Consider the following 20,122-nt stretch of genomic DNA (forward strand, 5'->3'; position numbering starts at 1 on the left):
ACTGTCCCGTTAAAAAACATGTCCATCTTTAAATAAAGTTGGCGTCGCGATTTCTCGCGGTTATTTTCGAGTAAACGATTCGAATGCGAGTTTAATCCGAGCTGGTTGTTAATCCAAACCTGGCGAAACAAATGGCGGTTGATTCCGTAAAGCCGCCGCTTTAACGCGGCTTACGATTTAAATCCCCGAGGCCGGCCTCAAATCGATGAAATATCGCCGCAAATTACGAGTCGGGACAAATTTGACGGCAGAAAATATTCGTCCCTCGCGGCAATCCGAATAATTTTCAAGAGAAATTTGACGGTATAGGCGTCGAACCTACTATCGAAACGAAGAAATCGGATAATTTCACGCCCTTCTCTTATTTTTATCATTTAACGAGAAGAAATTTGGACGAGTAACGCGGATTCACTGTTACAGACACGAGGAGGTTGGCTGGCGGTATTCAACGCGTCGAATTACGAATCGAATCGTGTTCAACGACGATTAAGCGTCGATCACCTTGACGACTAATATGATAAGAAGATGACGTCATTGGTACAGAGGGATGTGGCGCCAACGCGGAAGAGGGAATCCACCAGCAGCAATGCTTCCAGTTATCTGATGGTGAGTTTGAAAAATTCATCGATCCTTCCTCGATCGCGTGCCAAGCCAAATTTGGCGAAATGATGTAGCAAAAAGAGAGCGCTTCGTCGGGAAACATTTCTCTATCAAGTTTAATCCCGTGGGAACGCTCTCGCCGCGGACGACCTCGACTCGCCTAATCTCGGCGGGGAGGGAAAAATTTCCGCGCTATCGCTGTCCAAATAACTTTTCATACCCCTTGTCCTTATCTCGGCCAGATATCCAGAGGCAGGGCAGCTCTATTCCGGGGGGTATGGTGTCGTCTCGACAATAACGAGGCGGACTTTGATCCCGGAAACAAAGTGGCGCCTTGGTATAATTCGAAGGCGTCGATGCTCGAGGGAACTCGAGGTGGAAAAGTTTCCCCACAATATTATTCGCCACGCGTTGCAACGCGATTTCATCTCCTTCGTTCTTCGTTCATCCTCGTCGATCGATAAAATACATTTCGAAAAATTCACCTCCACCTTCTTTTCCCTTTTTTTTCCCACAAAATTTTACTCGTCGAGCGGAAATCGCCCCCAATGTTCCCTTCCATCGCCATTTCCATCCCCCCATTACTTACACTCGCTCGAAATTACTCTATTCCGCCGTCACCTCCACTCCCCCCCCCCCCGCAAAAAGTGCGTAACGCGGCCATTTTCACCGCGCGCGCGAGCCATTCTCCGCCGCGTTTCCCATTAACGGAGCGCATCTTTTCTCTCCCCTCATCCTCGCGTGTCTCCTTCTCCCATTTTTTCGCTATTGAACCAGGAACACGACGTGGTCGTGGCGGTCGTCGTCGTGGCTGGAATTTTATAAACGGCGGGGAAATATAGCCGGGCGAAGGAGGGGCGAGGAGAAGAGGAAAGGTATGCAAAAAGCGAGGCGTCGTCGAAAGGAGGACGAAAACGGCAAAGTCGGCGCGAACCCCTCCTCCTCGTTCGATGCAAATTTTCTCATGCACCGATGTAAAATTAATGTTGCCCGTGTTTCCCTTTCATTTCCGTTCCCTGTCCGTTATCGAGCCGTGATGGATAGCCGAAAATCCTTCCTCCTTCGATTTAATTCCGCTTTTTAAAATTCCGATCCGAAGCTTTCGAACGTGAAGGAAGGAAGACGCGTTATATTTCGTTGAAATATAACGATCGAATCACGCGTTAATTTCTTAATCTCTCTCTCTGGTTTCGAAGAATCTTCGAAGAAGGTAATGTTTTACCGTCCCTGGCAAGCTTAAGAACGTTTCAACCTGCCGAACGGATAAGAACGGATGCGTTTCGATGGGAACACGTGCGAGTTAATGCTCGCTGGAATATTCAAAAGTGGTCACGGAACCGCTATTTTTCACGAACGTCGCCATCAAGAACGCATTTAAGAAAATGCGCTTTTTCTTTTCTTCTCCTCGCTTCCTCCTTTTTTTTTTTTCTTTCTTTTAACGACGAAATTCGAAATTTAATAACAATAATAACGAAACTCTTTTTCCTCTCGATTTGCAACTACAATTTTTCCTTTCTTTCAAATTAATAACGCAACGCGTTTCGAAATGCATTTGCGAGGCACGCTTTTCGTCGAGAATAGAACAGGGATTCGCGTGAAAAACCAGATCGATAAATTTATTTTCTTTTTTTTCTCACGTCCATCCAATTTCAATTTCGCCGAGGCTTAAAACGATTTCCAGAGGTCAAAGGAAGGCTTAATCCGATGATTAATTCAATTAAGCGCCGGCGATCGATCCGCCACTCTACGCTTTCAGAGATCGGCGGACGAGACTTTAAGCTTCATTTGCATACCGGTTGATTCTCGGCGGAAGCCGACTTCGTCCTCGAGGCCCAACTACTTTTCCATCCAGTCACCCTACACGGTGTCCTCGAAACGCTCTTCCCCTTATCGCGCGTTGCAATCGTTGGAGGAAAGAATATCCACCCGATATTCCGAAACTGTGAATGAAACAAAACTTGCTAATCGATCGGATTAACGAACGAAATTTAAACGAAAATAAGGAAAAAGATATCTCATCGAATATCGGATCGGATAACAAACAATTTTATCACCTTCTTTGGACATCGACGAGGTATACAATAAAAGGTAGGACAATGCTTGTTCGACACCCGGTGCATCTTTGATCGAAGGCCATCGGTTCCAATGTCTAGAAAGTTTCCTGTCAGCCGATACACTTTCGATCCTCCCTTCGCCACGGTTCGATCTCTCGCCGCAATTAGCCGGCGACTCCGCTCCCATCGTTACGTTTATCGAGAGAGAGAGAGAGAGAGAGAAAATGCAAAATCTTTGGAATTCTCACGTTCGATTCAATTATCGGGATTAAAAGCCCGGCGATCGAAGAAGGGAAGAGAGAAACTTCGTATCCGTTTTATTTCGACGGAATCGGAGCGAGCTTCTTCTTCTTCTTCTTCTTCTTTACTCGGTTATGAAAGCGCGAGAGGGAGAAGGGGAACGTTAAAGTTGTACGAGCGAGGTCCGTCGAGGTGGAAAAAAGGTTGGAGGGAGAGGAGAGAAACCGATAAATCGTTGGTTCGATCGGGTTAAAACGATGCTAAATTATTTGGAAGGGCATCGTTGGATGGTGGAGGCGTGCGCCGTCGTAAGATTATATTTTTCCACCTTTGGAATGGGAAGGAGCGCCCCTTTAAGTCGACGGCTTAAAGGCGAAACCTTTAGCCGCGGGTGGTGGTCAACCCTCGAGCGAATTTTTTCGCTGAAAAAACCCGGAGAAATTGCATTCTGGCGAGCAATTCCTCTCCCTCTTTTTCTTCTTCGCTCGCGATGAAATAGAACGGAAATAGAAACGAATGTTGGGGATGGAAATTCGTAAGCAAAGAATAGAGAGAACGCGAGTTAAAAGCGATGGCCGTCGATGGATCGAGAAGATTTGCCAAGAAATCGTTTCTCGCCCGTTTCGATTCCGTCTCGTTTAAATTAGGGACGAAATCATTTTTGTTTGGGCTCAGATGTTGCTATGGAAATTGAACGATGGGTCGGTTCGTATCGATTCCCAGCCACACGAGTAGTACACGCTCCCGAGTCTACTAACGCTGCACATTCGCGTTAAAGTTCAGTACACTCACCTGCTCCGTAATCGTAAGAAACTTTTGCCACTTTGTTCCGAAATCATCCTGCATTCTTCCATTTTTACGAGATAAAAGGAAGAAGAAAAAAAGAACATCGTGATCGATATTTGAGAAGAAAACGCGAGAGATTATTGAAAAGGAAAAAAAAAAAAAAAAGAAATCCTTCAAAAAAACTTTCTTCAAATTCGTACACGTTTGAAATTCGAAGGAAAAAGTATATATATAAATATCTGATCGATCGAAAGAAAGGATGTTTGGAAATGCGGGGTCTCGATCGAATCGTGGCAAAAAACCAATTCGTTCGATCCAGTTTTTTTTCCCCTTCTGTTTTTATACCCAACTTTTTTCTCGCATCGCGTCGAGCGTGTCGCGTGAAATGCAATTAAAAGCCGCGTCATTCGCGTCGTGAAATTAGCGTGGTTGTGCGACTCGTCGAAACGAGACTGGACGTTGCTGGCAGATAGATAGTGTTTACCGGATTTTAGAGAGGAAATTCTGTATCGTGGACTGTATCGTCTGTCAGAAAACGGAAGTGTCTCTTCTGCGTTATCTTCTTGCGAAGAAAGGAGGAATCAACGTTCCCTGGTAAGAGGACCGAACGATTCGACTGATTTTCCATTCTCTTAGAATTCCTTTTTATCCATCTGTGTGTATTCGATACGTCTATCGCATTTGTCGAGGAATCAACAATTGATTCCTGATAATGGGATCGAATTCGAATTGGTTTTTAACTCCGAGATTCTATTAGAATTCGCACGTTTCACTATCTATGCGTGTTTCGCTGGTCAACATCTACGAGCAAATGAAAAATCGACAATTTTTCTTCCCCCTGTTTCAATCAAGTGGTGGATCCTCGATTGATTCTTTTTTCTCGACACGAACGAAATAACGCAAACTCTCGGACGATTAATTAATTTGATGGAGCGTGTGCTCGAAATAGCAATTTCCTCGGAAATCTACGCAATCGATTCGATTAAAACGGGAGCAACGTTTGAATCCAGCCCGATAGCTTCTTGTCGCATCCCACGTTGAAAGTCCACTTGCGAATGATTAACTCGTTCGCATCGTTTTTTTTTTCCCTTTTTTAACAAAAGAGTTTGAAAATGATCAAATTAAAAAATTGATCAGCCTTCGTGTTGCATCACGATCGAAATTGAAATCAAGAGAAATGGGGATGAAGTGTATACGAGCTGTGTTTTTTCACTTCTAAATCTGATATACCGAGTCAATGTAATTGCATTCGATCGCTACGCGAATCGAAGAATAACACGGTGAAATAAGATAGAATAGAAAAACGTTCAATCAGATCGTTATAATCGATCTGTTATATATCTCTCGCGCGTTGAAAACTTTCCTTCTCTCTTTGAAATCGTATGATATTTGGTTTAAACGAGATTAAACGTTCCATAAGCAGCATCGATCGCTCCCTCGACAATCCACATTCGCGTCACGCGCGTTCTACCTCTTAGATTCACGCGTCTTCGTCGAAACCTTTTTTCCCTTCCTTTTCCCGGCCACGAAGACACGAAGGTGCACGCGCGGCTATACCTCTCCTTCTCTCTCTCGCCGTCTTATCATCCTCGTTGTCGTGCGTTCGTTCCTGGGTACACACAGAGGCTGGTAAATAAATGGTGGCCACGAGAAACGCGTAGCATTCTCCCGATCGGGCGCAGCTGTCGCTGCACACCGCGTGTACCCGCAGTTTCGAAACTCGAGTCGGATTAAAAATTACACCTCGAACGCGATCGACATCGCCGATCCTCGCTCGAATCGAAAACAAATTCCATTCACGTACTTATTCACGTAATAACGAATTTCTTTTCCTTCGTTCCATTTTAAAAACGAAACGAAACGATCGAGTCCCCTCGAGGCGCTAGTAGACCCCTTTCGATCGAGACACCGTGTAAATGATCCGCTTCCGGTCCGCCCCTATTAAACGAATTCTTGCAGCGCCACCGAACGTTCGACTTTTGCGGCTGCGAGAGATACACAACCGGACGCGTACGTTTGTTACAACGCGCGTTGTATCGCTGGAACCCGGTTATTTAATTTGTGCGCTGGCGGAGAAGGAAACGAAAACGGTAAATTCGAGAGGATCGATGAAATTGTTATGTTAAAAAATCCCGATTCCTTGGATACATGGAGAAACTAATCAGGAGGGAGATAATAGGGATAATACGTGACAACCCTCGGGACACGATTGATTTTCAACCTGATGGATGGCTGATTAATCGACTACGTACAACAATGTAAACGGAACAATGCTTGCGTCCCCTGTAATCGAGCCGATTCCTCTGGGACGCCGATCCTGTACGGGGCTTCTCCAAATTCTTTGCCTCGTAACGTATGGTGGAGTACATATAAAATATGAACCACACGTCCATGCGTACAAGTGCGTTACGCAAGCATAACGGACGTATCGCAAGACACGCATCGCCGGCTATCTCGAGCGGTGATCTGAATCACTCTACTTGTTCTAGTTTGCTCGCTTTTTGCCGGACAGCGATGGCCTCGAGAACGAAATTTCTATCCAACCATCGATTCCTCCATTAATCAACCAAGCCAATTCTCAAACGTGTATTCAAATGTTGTGCATACGTTCACGATGGCACGGCAGCTTCTTCTTATCGCGCTCGATGGATTTTAATTAAACAAAGGAATCGAACGAAACGTGTCGACCACGGTGCTGATTGGATCTGATCCGTTTAATTCGGGGAATGAGTTTCACCGGACCATTTTAATTCGAGCTATCGTGCGCGTTTGCTCTTCTTCCCCGCGGAGGGGGCTCGAACAACGCGAGGTTGGCCGCAGTTGTTCGCAGTTTAACGATCGCGGCGGGGATCCTCGAGAGTTTGCACGCGTTATCACTCCCCGACCACCCTTGTCTCCAACCTGCAGAATCTCTCGATCGTCCTCACTCGTTCCAACTTGGAGGATCGAGAGAGAGAAGGTGGATCGAAGCCTGGGAACGCGGTGGCTCGGTGATTTCATCAGATCGAGATCGGGAGCAGGTGGAACGATCGGTGGTAGAATTTTCCAGTTTTTCCAATCAATTTTTTTATTTTACCGCGTTTCCCGCGATTATAATTAATGGTTGAACCAGGCTTTGCTTCGAACGATAAGAAGCAATTCTTTATTTGGACGGGTTTTCGAATTAGCGGGCAAAAGTAATATTCTTCGTCGATTTTGGCGTATACATAAACGAGTACATAATAACGTGGGAAATAATTAGGCAAGATTACACGGTAGTAAAAATATCGAAGGAAGGAAATGTTGCGATAGATTTGTACCATGCAATATTTATAATTAATTTTAAATAATTTTACATCGAAATTTCAAGATAAAGTTTCGAAAAAATCATTCGAATGTTAAAATATCGTCCGTAATATTTCTTCTAGACTCGAATATTTCTGCACACCATCCTTGTGTAGAAATTTCTTTTGCTTCTTGGATGATTTCGCTATTGAAAGCTCGTTCACGGTGCCATATAGAGCTGCAACGAATACTTGAAATTATTAATCGTCGATTCTGATTAAATGGATTAAGAAAAAATTATTTTTAACAAAGGTTGAATAATTTCGAGACGAGCAAAATGATAACACGATAACTATTGATCTAACTATAAATAAGACGTCCACTACGAAATTATTAAGCACCCAAAGTATTTAAAAAATCACCTCCTTGTCATTTTCGTAGATGCACTTGCCAAATTGCCATGCAATCTCGCATCCATCCGTAGCTGTCACTAAAAATCGATAAAAATCATCAATCGATGTAATCGCGATAGACAAGAATAATTAATTTTTATTCTATCGATTGGCACAACGAATTACGAATACGTAAATATACTTGCCTTCCTTCTTGCACGTTTCAAGTACGCTCTCCACGCGTGGAACGTGTTCATCTAGTAACATCATACGAACATTCTTCAGGAAAAAGTCCCACAGAATAACGTCGTCTTTCATCTAGGAACAAACTCCTTTTCGTTTTCATCAACCCTTTCGAGTGTGAGAGAAGAAAAGATATTTGAAAATATTCGTTTACCATTTTAGTTGATATCATGATGCATTTTATGTAGCACATTAGCCTCTCGTCCTTTGGGAATTCGCCTCTGAATTGGCCGTCTAAAAGCTCTATGCGAAAAAAAAGTAAATGAAATTTTCGAGGAAGAAAAATTCGTCGGATCGTTGAACAAAGTGAACAATTTTATCGCGAAAGCGTAGCCCATCGATTTCGCACGAATCATAAATTTGCAACATTTTTCTATCTATTCAACTACTCGAAAGAAGAAATTTCATAGAAGCGAATGCGAAACACCGAATAATTACATAACGATCGAACGATTCTAATCCCTTGAAACATCGATCGAGAAAAGTACCTTTGGGGGTATCGTTCTTCTTGCTGCAACTTTTCCTCAGATTCTTGAAAGTTTTCTTCACTTCCTCGATGGTCATCTTTTTCTGTAGAAGAGAAAAGGGAAAAAAGTCAAAAGTGCAGGATGCACGTACGCTCGAAGGCCAATTATATACGAGGAATCGATGGATCGACTTACGCTCACGGTATCCTCGATCGCTAATAGGATCAGGAGCACCAACGTAACCAGCAGGGAGACGCTGAGCTTCATTCCGTTTCTTTCTTTCTTTTGAACGTGTCTAACTTGGCGATAAAAACGCGACGAAATCGAGCAGCGATTGTTCCCCCCGATAGATAGAGCGTGGCACGATTGTTGCGCACCCTGTTTTATAGTCCGTTTTCGTGGCGGTAGGAGAAGGAAGAATTATTCGTATTTTGTGGGTGTTGCTCGAGTCTCGAGCCGAACAATTACTCGGTTAATAATTAACGTGTTACCTCCATTTTCCGTCCACGATCTCGAGAGGTTGAAGCTGTGCCGGAAAGGGAGGAGTAACACCGCCGTGTAATTCGGATTACATCGCCGATACAACGCATTACGTCACTTTTGATTGTATCCGCCGATCTTCCATTCCTATCCCCCATCTTCTCTTCTCTTTTCTCGCAATTATTTTGTCCGAACAGGTGTGTAAATAACGAAGAGAAGGGATGGAAAGTGCATGATTATCTTTGATTGTGGATTATTTGCACGTTGTCGCGTGAACAAATATCTTGTATTAAAATTTTTACGTAAGGAAGGAAGGAAGGAAGGAGACGTTAATTATCATCGTAGATTTTCATACGTATTTTCATTTTCAACGTTTTTATTTATTATCAACGCTTGCCAATTGATAAAATACAATATGCAATGTATGTAATAGTGATAAATATACAAAATCAAATTATACGAATAATATCTGAAACTAATTTCCAAGTTCCACGTTATAAATAAGTTTAAGACTAATCGATATTGGAAATATTGAATGCGATATTTCGCTAATATTTTTGGTACGATCGATTCTTTTCCTCGATCGTGGCATTATTCACGGGAAGAAAAACTTTTCCGGGTTCTGTTTGTAGTGGCATTGCACGTATTGATACGTTTTCTGGCAATCGTCGCCGGTATATTCTGCCGGTAAAATTGTAAAAAATTTAGAAACTCGATCGAGAGAAGTTTACTTAGCTTCTTAAAGTATGGTCGATAAAAAATTTCGAATTTGAACGCTATTTATTTGTTATTCTTACCTTCGTTACGGCATGCTTCCACGATTTCTTTCCCTATAGCTACCTCTTCCGGTGGCATCGTGATTTCTAGTTGTTTTATGATCATATCGAAGTCGATGTTCCCATTTTTAAACTGGGGGGAAAAAAAGTGTGTCGAGAATCGATCCATCTTACGGACGAATTGAAAATATTTCTTCAGTTTCTTTTTTTTTTTTTTTTTTTACACTTACACTTCTTAATAACTTCATGATGCATGTGGTGTAGCATTGAAGATCGTGATCATCGGGAAATTCGCCTCTTCGCATCCCATCGACTAACTCTGCGCCCGAAACAAACAGAAACGAAGTACGTCGAGCAGCGTGAAATCGTCGATTTTCGAAATCGGTATATTATTTTTTTTACTCACCTTCCGTTATGGCGATTTTTTGCAAGCACGATTTTCGCATATTCTTAGCTAATTTTTCTACCTGATCGGCACTCATCTGAAGTTAATCGAAAAACTGAATTTTTGCTTCTCTCTTTTTTTTTTTTTTTTTTAAATCTTACACGAACGATGCGAAAGAAAAATAAAGGGAGTTTGAAGGAGAGAATCGCCGAATAATAAATATTTTTACATGTATCGAAGCAAAATTGAACGCGATTTCTCGAAAGAAAACAAATGGACTTACACTTTTCACTGGTTTTAACGCCACAAACGTCAATATCGTTATCAATAAAAATATCGATTTCACGTGCATATTTGAACGAACTCTTTGAACAAACCGCACAAACAATACGAAACGTGATCTTTGAACGACTTTGAGCAACTGAGGACTCCGTCCACCTCCGGTATTTCCCTTATAAATCTTTCCAATTTCGTGTTTCACAAGTCGTAAATAATAATTATTTTCGTTCGTACGACGCAACGATAATTCGATAATTTGATATTCGCCGGATCGAGGGAGATGTTTTTCAAACTTGATGACAAGTTTCCCGATTTTATGTAACCCGAATTAAGAAGCGTATCCAATTACAGCGTATCCGATAAATAATCATCTAAACGAGTTTCAATTCATCGAGTACAAATTCAAACGTCGTAAAGAGCTGATCGAATTTCGTCGTAGAAAATTTTTTCTAGCCAAAAAGATTTTACCCTCTGTGTGATGAAAATCCTTAAGAAAAAGTCATCCTTCCTTCGTTTCTGCCTGCATATTCATCCTAATCGCGAAATTCGTATATTTCGAAGAGTCGAAAAAGTATCGATTCCGATCGTAAACCTCCGACGAATTATTCCATTATAGTTTGCTGCCACCATCCCCTTCGGTGGTTGCACGGTCCAACTTGCACGAAACAAGTTCGCTTTCGTCTCCAACCAGTCCCGTTGTTAACGTCGAACCCTTGTACCTCGAGACCCATTCCCATATCCGGCCAGCCGTATTTTAACAATCGATACAATGGATTTCGTTAGATTTTACAATGCCTGCGAACCAACCTGTATCGACGAAGATTAATAATTAAGACGAGATTGATAAAACCAGCTTTCGTATAAATAACGCAGTCACTCTCGCCTAATCTTTTCGCGTTTTCAACGTTTCTTCTTAACGGAGAGGAGAGAAAGGAAAAAAAAGCTCAAGGATTCGCGTAGCTCAAGGATCAACTATACAAACGGAGCAAGTTTGCTTAGCCTGAAATCATAGAGGTGAATTCAAAGGGGTGAGAAGAAAGAAAGAAAAAAGGATAGGGGGGGGAAAAAAGCCTATGACGACCCTGACACGTTTGAAATTTTTACTTGAAAAACCATCTATCCATGGAATAAAAAGTAGGAGAAAAGAAAACGGTGTCAGCTTATTTTCATCTATCTCGAAGGCGAGAGAATAAGCAGCCGGTTTCCTTTCCTCCCCCCCTCCCTCCCTTCATCCTGCCTCGACCGTGGCCGAGTTGTACCTCGTTTTCTTCTCACTCGCGGGCTTTTCTCCGCCCCCATGAAAAATGCAGCAACGATTTTTTCGTGGCTCGCCCCGCGTCGTCCCTGACCAAGATCGCGATTCAACTTTGTTGGCTTCACTTTTTTTTCTTTCTTTTTGCATTCTAAGCCGCGCGATCCTCATTTAAGATAAACCCCGCCGTCACATCCTCCCCTCTGAATGACAATAGAAGGGTGTCGGTGTTATTTATACGCAGTCGCGCGTTTTCCCGATCCTTTGTCATTCTATCTCTGCTCCTTTTTTCTTCTTCTTCTTCTTCTTCTTCTTCTTCTTCTTCTTCTTCCGTCATGATGGATCTGGAATAATAAGAATAAATTAGGTTGTCGAGGATGATTTCGTTTTTTCTCGATTCTCCAAGTTTGTTTATTCGCGTGTAGGAGGGAGGGGGATCGATTCGTTATTAACGAATTGGATTTCGTAGAAAGTTCATCGAACGAGGCGTGGATCATTTCTACGGGTTTCATCGGATTTTCAGCGAGAAATATCGACGAAGGGTTTCCCTCGCTTTGGGGAATCTATCGATTTCCATCGGCTTTGCGAGAGGAGAGGTTCGACAGCCGACGTCCTATGGGGTTCCATGCTTCGTTGCTCGCATGACTCACGCCGAATATACGTCCGTAGAAATATTCGCGAATCGGTCGTCATCTCTTCCTTTCTGCGTCGAGAGGAAATGGAAAATTTTGACGACTCTTATTTCGCAATTGCGCAATTTCCTTCGATTGTTTTTGCGATTAATTGTTATCCAATTAATCCAAATATTCGTATCATCAAAAATTTTTATTTCACAATTGTAATTCCTTCGATTATTTTTACGATATTATTCGATTGATTCAAATATTTGTATCGAGCGCGCATCGTCAAAAATTTCACTACTTTTATTTCGCAATTTCTTCGATTGTTTTTGCCATCGATGTTATCCGATGTAATCCAAATATTTGTATCGAGCGTGCATCGTCAAAAATTTGGCAATTTTTATTTCGTAATTCCTTCTATCGATATTATCCAATTAATCCAAATATTCGCGTATCGAACGTGCATCGTCTCCAACTCTACGCGTTCACAGAAAATGGAAAAATTGGACCACTTTTATTTACTTTGCAATTCCTTCGATCGATATTATCCAATTAATCCAATTATTCGCGAATCTCTTCGACTCTGCGCGTTTCGTCGTGAGAAAATTGAAAAATTGGACGACTTTTATTTATTTTGCGATTCCTTCGATCCATATTATCCAATTAATCCAAATATTCGCGAATCTCTTCGACTCTGCGCGTTTCGTCGTGAGAAAATGGACGACTTTTATTTACTTTGCGATTCCTTCGATCGATATTATCCAATTAATCCAAATATTCGCGTATCGAACATGTACCGTCTCCAACTCTACGCGTTGACAGAAAATGGAAAAATTGGACCACTTTTATTTACTTTGCAGTTCCTTCGATCGATATTATCCAATTAATCCAAATATTCGTGTATCGAACGTGCACCGTCTCCAACTCTACGCGTTGACAGAAAATGGAAAAATTGGACCACTTTTATTTACTTTGCAGTTCCTTCGATCGATATTATCCAATTAATCCAATTATTCGCGAATCTCTTCGACTCTGCGCGTTTCGTCGTGAGAAAATGGACGACTTTTATTTACTTTGCGATTCCCTCTATCGATATTATCCAATTAATCGTAATATATTTACAAGTTAGTGGTAAATGGTATTAAAAGTGTTGGCCATTTCGAGCGACACGCGGGTAGAAACGATGAAATCGGACAGGGAACGAGATTGGGGGAGGGGAAATCTCGAAAAAACAACAGAACGTATCCCCGTCAATCTAGGCGGACGGATGGGATATGAAAATTTCAGAAATGGTCCGAGATTTCTGACACGAGGGACTGGACGTAGCCGTGTCACGGGGGAACTCGATACTCGTATCGACAGCGCAGGGGTGAATCGCAATTACATTCTCGGGATGACCCTTTAAGGTCGGTTGTTCAGCGTTCCGCTTTGATGATATTTAAATTGCACTCGAAACGTATCGTACGTAATGCGTTATCTCCCTTCAAATTCGTTTATTCCTCGAATAATCGCATCCATCGTTATCTTCATTTTCTCGATTATCTTTGTATGAGATCGCTTTTCGCACGTGACCATTAATAATCGAAGGACAAGTTCGAGCTCAAACTTCTTCCTCCAATGATACTTTCTTTCCAAGTGGTTTTGTGGGTGTTGTGGAGCTTCAATCCGCTCCAAGTGGGCTCGAGTCACGTCCACTCTCGCTATTCCTCCTACTTTACTTACCGCTAACTACTCCTAATCCGGGATCAGAGAGATCTTAGCTTCGTTCGATTTGTACATATAACTTCGTACCGATTCTTGAACTTGCTCGTTCTGTTTCATCGCTGTTCGAAAAATAAAATGGCAAGATTTACAATTCGCAAGCGGCGATGTACGATGTGGAGAGGAAAGATGGAACGAGAGGAAGGATGGAAAAGAGGGTACCGTTTCGATCACCGAGTCGTTGGAGGAGAACTATTTATTCGCAAGGGAGAGAAAATGAAAGAAATTTGGTTCGGTTCATTATGCCTACGTCGCGATGGAAAAAAAATGAAAGGGTAACTCGTGACTGCCACTTGGCCAGCTAGCCACCCCTTTCGCCACTCGGAACTTCCATTCACCGCACGACAACAAGGCTTTAATTGCTCTCGGTTATTGTGCAATCGCGTATCAACGTCGACGGAGTGGATCAAGTCGAGTTACGTAAATAATGAATCGAGGTAAGCCCGCTTCTATTCACCGATCGATCGACTTGAAAAAAAAAAAGCGATAAATAATTCCATTTGTCGGATCGAAGAATCAATGTTGTTATGCATCGATCGATTTCTTTCGTTTGCTAATAAAATCTCGAGTACCAGCGTGAAAAATAGGATCTCGAAAGAAACGAAAATTTTTCTCCGCAAAAGTATCGTTGAGTTGGTTTCTTAGAAAAATTCGCAACGAACGACGTGCGCCTTTTTCATCAAAAATCGAACAGGGGAAAAAATTTACTTGCGTATTTCGTTAATACATAAATTTATTTTTTTATTTTAATGCTCACGATTAAGACAGTATGCATCTTCTCTCTCTCTCTCTCTCTCTCTCTCTCTCTCTCTCTCTCTCTCTCTCTCTCTCTCTCTCTCTCTCTCTCTCTCTCTCTCTCTCTCTCTCTCTCTCTCTCTCTCTCTCTCTCTCTCTCTCTCTCTCTCTCTCTCTCTCTCTCTCTCTCTCTCTCTCTCTCTCTCTCTCTCTCTCTCTCTCTCTCTCTCTCTCTAGAAGGAAAAAATAAAAAACAGAAATTGAATAATTGCTTTGAAAATATCGAGCGATAGAAACGAATCAACGATATAAAAATTTTTATACGAAGCGAGGGGGGGCAAGAAATTCCGCGTTTTACGTACCCCCCTCCTTTCGATGCAAGTTTGGCTCGTGCTCCCCGCGTTGCACGGTGAAACTTTATCGGACATCTTCTCCACGTTCAATATTGACTTTGCGAAAGTGGCTCCGGATGGAAACCTTCTAATTTTCCGGGTTCCGATTCCATGATGCAATGCAAATAAAGCCAGGCATTCGGCGTACTGGCACAAACACGCCTCTGCCCTTGCAAACTTCATTTCTTCCGCGTCTTCTCTTCTCTTTCTTTTTCCTTCCTTTTCGTCCTCTGAAAAGAATCTCTCGTCGATTCCGAACTCTTATTCGATATATAAAAATTGTTATTTCCTCCAATGAAAATTGACGAGCGAAATAGCGAGCGAATTGAGGGGAACGTGGATGGCGTTGGTTGATCAATTATTGCGTAACGTAGCGCGACGGCCGGAAACGGAAACGGCCGGTTTGGATTGGATTACAGTGTTCTCGCTGTGTTCCTGGATGAATTGTGTTATCGCGGAGCAACAACAGCTCTCACGGGGCTCTCGCAGGGTTTAGGAACGATTTTACGACGCGGTTTCGCCGTAACACGGCTTCAATTAAGGATTAACGTGATTGCGAATAGCCACCAGCGGCCCGTGCATCCTCGTGACTCGATGGTAACGTAGTTACCACGCTAATGATGCGGCCTCTCGAAGATCCAATTTCATCGAACGATTTCTCGAAACGATCGTATCGAATCAACCGTGTTATTGCACGGATGATGGACGAATTTCCTTACCTTTTTCTTCTCTCGCGTTTTCTAACTCGCGTTAGAAGTTTTGGATCGAGTTTTGGATTCATTGAAAAAGTTATACGGACTCGTTCGAATTTTCATTGAAAAAGTGAGGTACGTTTCGCAGTAGGAATATCGTCGCAGCGTGTATTCATTAAAGAATAAAAGGCGATTGATGTAGACGCTGCGAAAACGAGGTGTGCTTCGACCGCTCTAACCCCTTTTGCTTCTCTTTCAGCTGCTTAATTCCCTGGCGACCGATTTGGACTGCATGCTGAGCGAGCTCTGCACGACCCCGAATTCCTACGAGCGGTGAGTACCTCTTTCTTTTTCTTCGTCTTCTTCGAGGTCAAGGGCTATTGATGGCGATCGATTCGATGCGTGCGTGTGTAGTCACTCGCATGAAAATTTTTATACCGATTTTATCGACGTTTCATCGAATCTCGTAAGGAATCTCGAAATTTCGTTCGTTCAAATTTTGCCAAAAAAGAAAAGTACGAGCGAACAAAGCGTTAACAAATAATTTGAGAGCAACCCCTTTCGCGATTAAACGGCGAATTGGCGTAATTTACGATGGAAATGTCGACACGCGGAATAATTTCCATATCGTAAGGGTTCTCCCGTGATGATCTACGGCCAACTTTGCCTACAATATCCGCGCCATGTTATACGGGACCACCGTGTATAACGACCACCCCCCGTTGGATTAAACGCGCGCATCTAACTTTATATATATATATATATATATATAACTTGGTTATTATACCATGCTCCGATTTATACTCCGTCTTATCGTTTTAAATTATTATTATGACATTGTTGAATATCTCTCTCTCTCTCTCTCTCGTGGAAATTTAAACCTTTTGCAAAGTGAGCTTGCATCCAATCGATAATGATAATAATAATAATAATAATAATAATAATAATAATATGGAAAATGTTATCACGTAAGATGTAAATGTGTTTTAGAAATTTATCTATATATAATATGGAAAGGGTTGGTTATTTGCATGGGATATTAGAAAGCGGGGAAGAAGGGAAGGACAAGAGCGGTTGACAACACCTGAAAACGATTACGCATAATATCATGGCGTGGCTCATTTGCAAAATTCTAATTTTCCAAAAATTTTTATCAACATTTATTTTCGCATCCTCTCTTTCCAAATGATCCGTGGAAACGAGATCGGGATGAAGATTGATGCGACGAAATTCCGTGAAACTGTTCGAATTAGAGAGAACGAGAATCGAGCTTCTCGCTCGAAAACTGGATGAGAAAAGTTTTTCGCGCAAAAGTAAAATTAGAAAAGCGACAAGTAGGATGAAATGAGTGGGGGAACGGGTGTTGGAAAAGTGTATATGGAGTAAAAGAATATCTACGATAATAATTGATTTAGATAGAGATTTAGACAGTGAATCGACAAGATGTTATTGCGAGCATTATCTCGTGGCAATCTGAACAAGTCCGTCGTTCCTAATTTCGTCGCAACTTCAAAAGTCGCCGACCATTCGTCAGAAACTTGTATAATCTATCAAGATATCCATCTGCTCGTTTGCCGGAAAGTTTCCGTGTTTCCCCCGACCGTTCTCGAGTCCCGCGATAAATTCTACAGAAGTTCATAATGGAGAGTCAAGGGACTCAGAGAGAGAGAGAGAGAAATAATCGATATGGAAATTGTAGAAAATTGTAGCCTCGTCTCGTTTCGTACGCGTGAATTTTTAAACGGGTTCGAAAATATAAAATACAAGGCGATCGATTTAGAAAATACGAAATATAACGGAATTGGAATTTCTTTGTTCGAAATATAAAAAGCGATCGATTTAAAAATACGAGATATAAATATAACCGATGAAATGAACGAGTTGGAAGTAAGAAGCGATGGATGAAATAAATATAACCGACGAAATTTCTCTGGAAACGAATCGAAATTAGAACCGCACGATTTTCAACGAGTTTATAACAGGCTAAATGGATAAAGCGATCGATTTGAAAAAAAATACGAGGTACAAATATATATATATATATATATAACCGATGGAATTTCTGTGGAAATGAATCGAAATTACGATCGGTCGATGTCGCGCGATATCAATTGGGCAAAATTTGAAACTGGACTCGCGGTTAATCCGCGATATCGGCGTTTCCATCGGTCGCAAAAAATCGAGTTACGCGGATCGGAGAAAGAGGTCCACTCGAAAGTGAAAAGGGATGGAGCAGAGGTGGTGGACATTTCCGATGGGGGACGGGGGGAAACTCGTCGAAACGGGATGGAAGCGGCGGCGCGATGGGGAAAAATGGAAATTTCATTCGCGTCAACAGCGAACGATACGCTGAGAGAGTAACTCGACTCGTTATCGGGCCACCAGTTCCTCTTCCATATCGAGTCGATCCTCTCTCTCTCTCTCTTTTTTCTTTTATTTCGTTTTTCACGCCATCCTCCAGACCAGAGAAATTTCTTTCTTCTCGGTTGAAAAATAATTCCGCGAGTTTACCCGGATTTCGCTTTTTTTTTAATGCAAATTTCGAAACTTTTACGAAAGGGGATAAATTAACCAGTGTTTGCAAAGGTATTTATACAGCGTATTCATAGTAAGGAGGAGGGTAAGATACCTGGAATTCGTTCAAACTTTTGGAAATAATCTCGATCGCTTGTTTAGATATTCGTGTATTCGCGGCGTATGACGATCGACGCAGAGAGATGAGATTTCGCGGCGCCCCGTCACTGTCACTTACACAACCCCTGCGAACAGAAGCGGCCGAAATCGCGTTCCAACCCCCCCGAGCCAGCCGGTGGAATTGAAATGAAATTCCATCCCCAGCCCGCAACCCCGCTTGAATTATTATCGGCCGGTAATCTCGCTAAAAAGTTGGCCCTCCTTGATGTATCGCCGTTCTTTTGCGCCTCCCCTCTTCGAGAGAATCGCGAGAAGAAATTTGAAAGAGTTTTGTTTCTCCCGTCTCTCGAGCTGTTTCGAGATTTGCAAGTGACAGGCGAGGAGTGTTTCTCGCCTCGGTGTAACGCGTCTCGAGGCCTCTTCACCCACGACAATAGCGTTCTTTCGACCGCTAGTTGGCGACGAGAAGGGCGATGTTTCCCTTCCCAACTAGCTTCTAACTATTCGCTGCTACGTGATTCCCCTCGTAAAGTAATAAGTTTCGAGTAGAATCATCATTCTTCCAACTCTTTAAACTTTTTCTCAAAGCTTCTTATTATTATTATTATTATTATTCTTGGAAAGATGGAATTTCGTTAAACAGGCTTGAAACTCGTCTCTTATTTTACCTCGATGAAACCACGCTCCTCTAATTCCCTGCCTCGAAGAGGGTTTCCTTTCCAAAGGGGTTCGATTCGATTAAACTCGGTGTAACGTTTCGGATCGATGTTGTCCACTCGAATATCTCTTTTTTTTTTTTTTTTTTTTTTTTTTTACGAGGGGATCGAAGCGAACGTTCGATCGTAAACGAAGGATTTTTACGATGATCTCGTCTCATCTCGAAATTTGGAACGCGTGCGTGGAACGGGAAAGGACGAGCGTCGCGACTCATCGTCGAGTCGAGTGCCGTTTCATGGACGGAGAACTAATAGACGCGTGGCTAATAATACACGGAGGGAGGGAGGGAGGGAGGACGATTCGATTTCTCATCCATCTGGATGGATTCGTCTGCTTATTTTATCGCGTCGAACGAAAAGGAAACAAATCGGACATTTTGATCTCGTTCTCCTTCGTCGAATCGAATCCTCTTCCGATCCAACGATTTTTCCCATTCCAATTCGTTATCGCTCAAACCTTCCCCTTCTCTCTCTCTCTCTCCCTCTTTCGTTAATCGAGGATGACCGGCTCGTTGTCCGCATAATCGTTAAGATAATGATCCGTGTCGGCCGGCCAGGTAATCGATGCAAGGCATAAATTGGATACACGCGTGTGCTTCCCTCGGGCCGTCTACTCGATATATATATATATATATACATGTACGCCCACTTTCAACCCCTTCCCGATCTCGATCTCCCGTTCGATCTTGATAATTTAGCCGTGGTCGAACGAACGATAGAGCATCGATCGTTTGTAATTATATCGCGGCGTGCGTGATTCGCGTTCCTTTTATTCAGGAAGGAAATTTTTCGAACGAATTTTCTGTTTCCCCCCCTCTCTCTTTTTTATCCCCAATTCTAAAGCAAACCAAATGTGTATCTTCTTTTTCAGAGGAGAGTGGATGTATTGAAAATGGGCAAAATTCATTTCATTAAGTTTTTTTAATAATTAAGCTTAAGTACTTCGTGTCGGAAATTCACAAACGATTTGTCAACGATTTGATATGGGAAAGATATACGAAAGAGGAACTTTCTGCTTCATTTTACCGCCATATTCGATTCGCAAAACTATACTGAAATTTTGTTCGCGATCACTGATATTTAACCTATATATCGTATATACGTTCATTTTGGAGAAATAAAGAATAATCGTTACTTTGATCGACAACATTTTTTTTCCTTTCAATATTTCAATATATTTCTATCTTTCTATATATTTATTATTACGTATCTTCCTTTTTATTTGCGTGTTATTTACAACGCACATCTCGTAAGAAATGGGAAAAGAATAATTTCCAGTCTATCGTTCGTCGCGCGGAGAAGAAAAACCGGTAGTAGAGACCGGTAGCTCTCCTCCGTGCTTGGAGAATTTTCC

The 20,122-nt window shown here is 42.2% G+C and overlaps 3 protein-coding genes across 6 annotated transcripts in view; 1 reads left to right on the forward strand and 2 right to left on the reverse strand.

Annotated features, from left to right (window-relative positions):
* spri (Src homology 2 domain-containing protein sprint) overlaps window positions 1–20,122 on the forward strand; it is a 118,969-nt gene that overhangs the window by 30,319 nt on the left and 68,528 nt on the right. For all 4 annotated transcript variants that reach the window (XM_086904763.1, XM_086904767.1, XM_086904756.1 and 1 more), the window contains exons 2-3: window positions 421–606; window positions 15,678–15,751. In XM_086904763.1, the coding sequence (XP_086760889.1) occupies window positions 526–606; window positions 15,678–15,751 (155 nt within the window). In that variant the 5' untranslated portion in view covers window positions 421–525. The remainder of the gene's footprint in view (window positions 1–420; window positions 607–15,677; window positions 15,752–20,122) is intronic.
* On the reverse strand, window positions 6,971–8,380 carry LOC116415249 (uncharacterized). Its single transcript, XM_031919766.2, has 6 exons — window positions 8,242–8,380; window positions 8,068–8,149; window positions 7,734–7,822; window positions 7,543–7,654; window positions 7,367–7,434; window positions 6,971–7,182 (listed from the first exon to the last, which is right to left on the reverse strand). Exons 1-6 carry the CDS (start codon window positions 8,311–8,313, stop codon window positions 7,165–7,167), a joined length of 441 nt encoding a protein of 146 aa, XP_031775626.2. The 5' UTR covers window positions 8,314–8,380; the 3' UTR covers window positions 6,971–7,164.
* Obp5 (odorant binding protein 5) lies at window positions 8,242–10,132 on the reverse strand. Its single transcript, XM_003690364.4, has 5 exons — window positions 9,971–10,132; window positions 9,709–9,784; window positions 9,533–9,621; window positions 9,324–9,435; window positions 8,242–9,207 (listed from the first exon to the last, which is right to left on the reverse strand). Exons 1-5 carry the CDS (start codon window positions 10,037–10,039, stop codon window positions 9,122–9,124), a joined length of 432 nt encoding a protein of 143 aa, XP_003690412.1. The 5' UTR covers window positions 10,040–10,132; the 3' UTR covers window positions 8,242–9,121.

The sequence above is a fragment of the Apis florea genome, unplaced genomic scaffold (genome assembly GCF_048593485.1).
Source record: "Apis florea isolate Af1SG1 unplaced genomic scaffold, ASM4859348v1 contig_1615_pilon, whole genome shotgun sequence".
In the NCBI taxonomy this organism is placed as follows: Eukaryota; Metazoa; Arthropoda; class Insecta; order Hymenoptera; family Apidae; genus Apis; species Apis florea.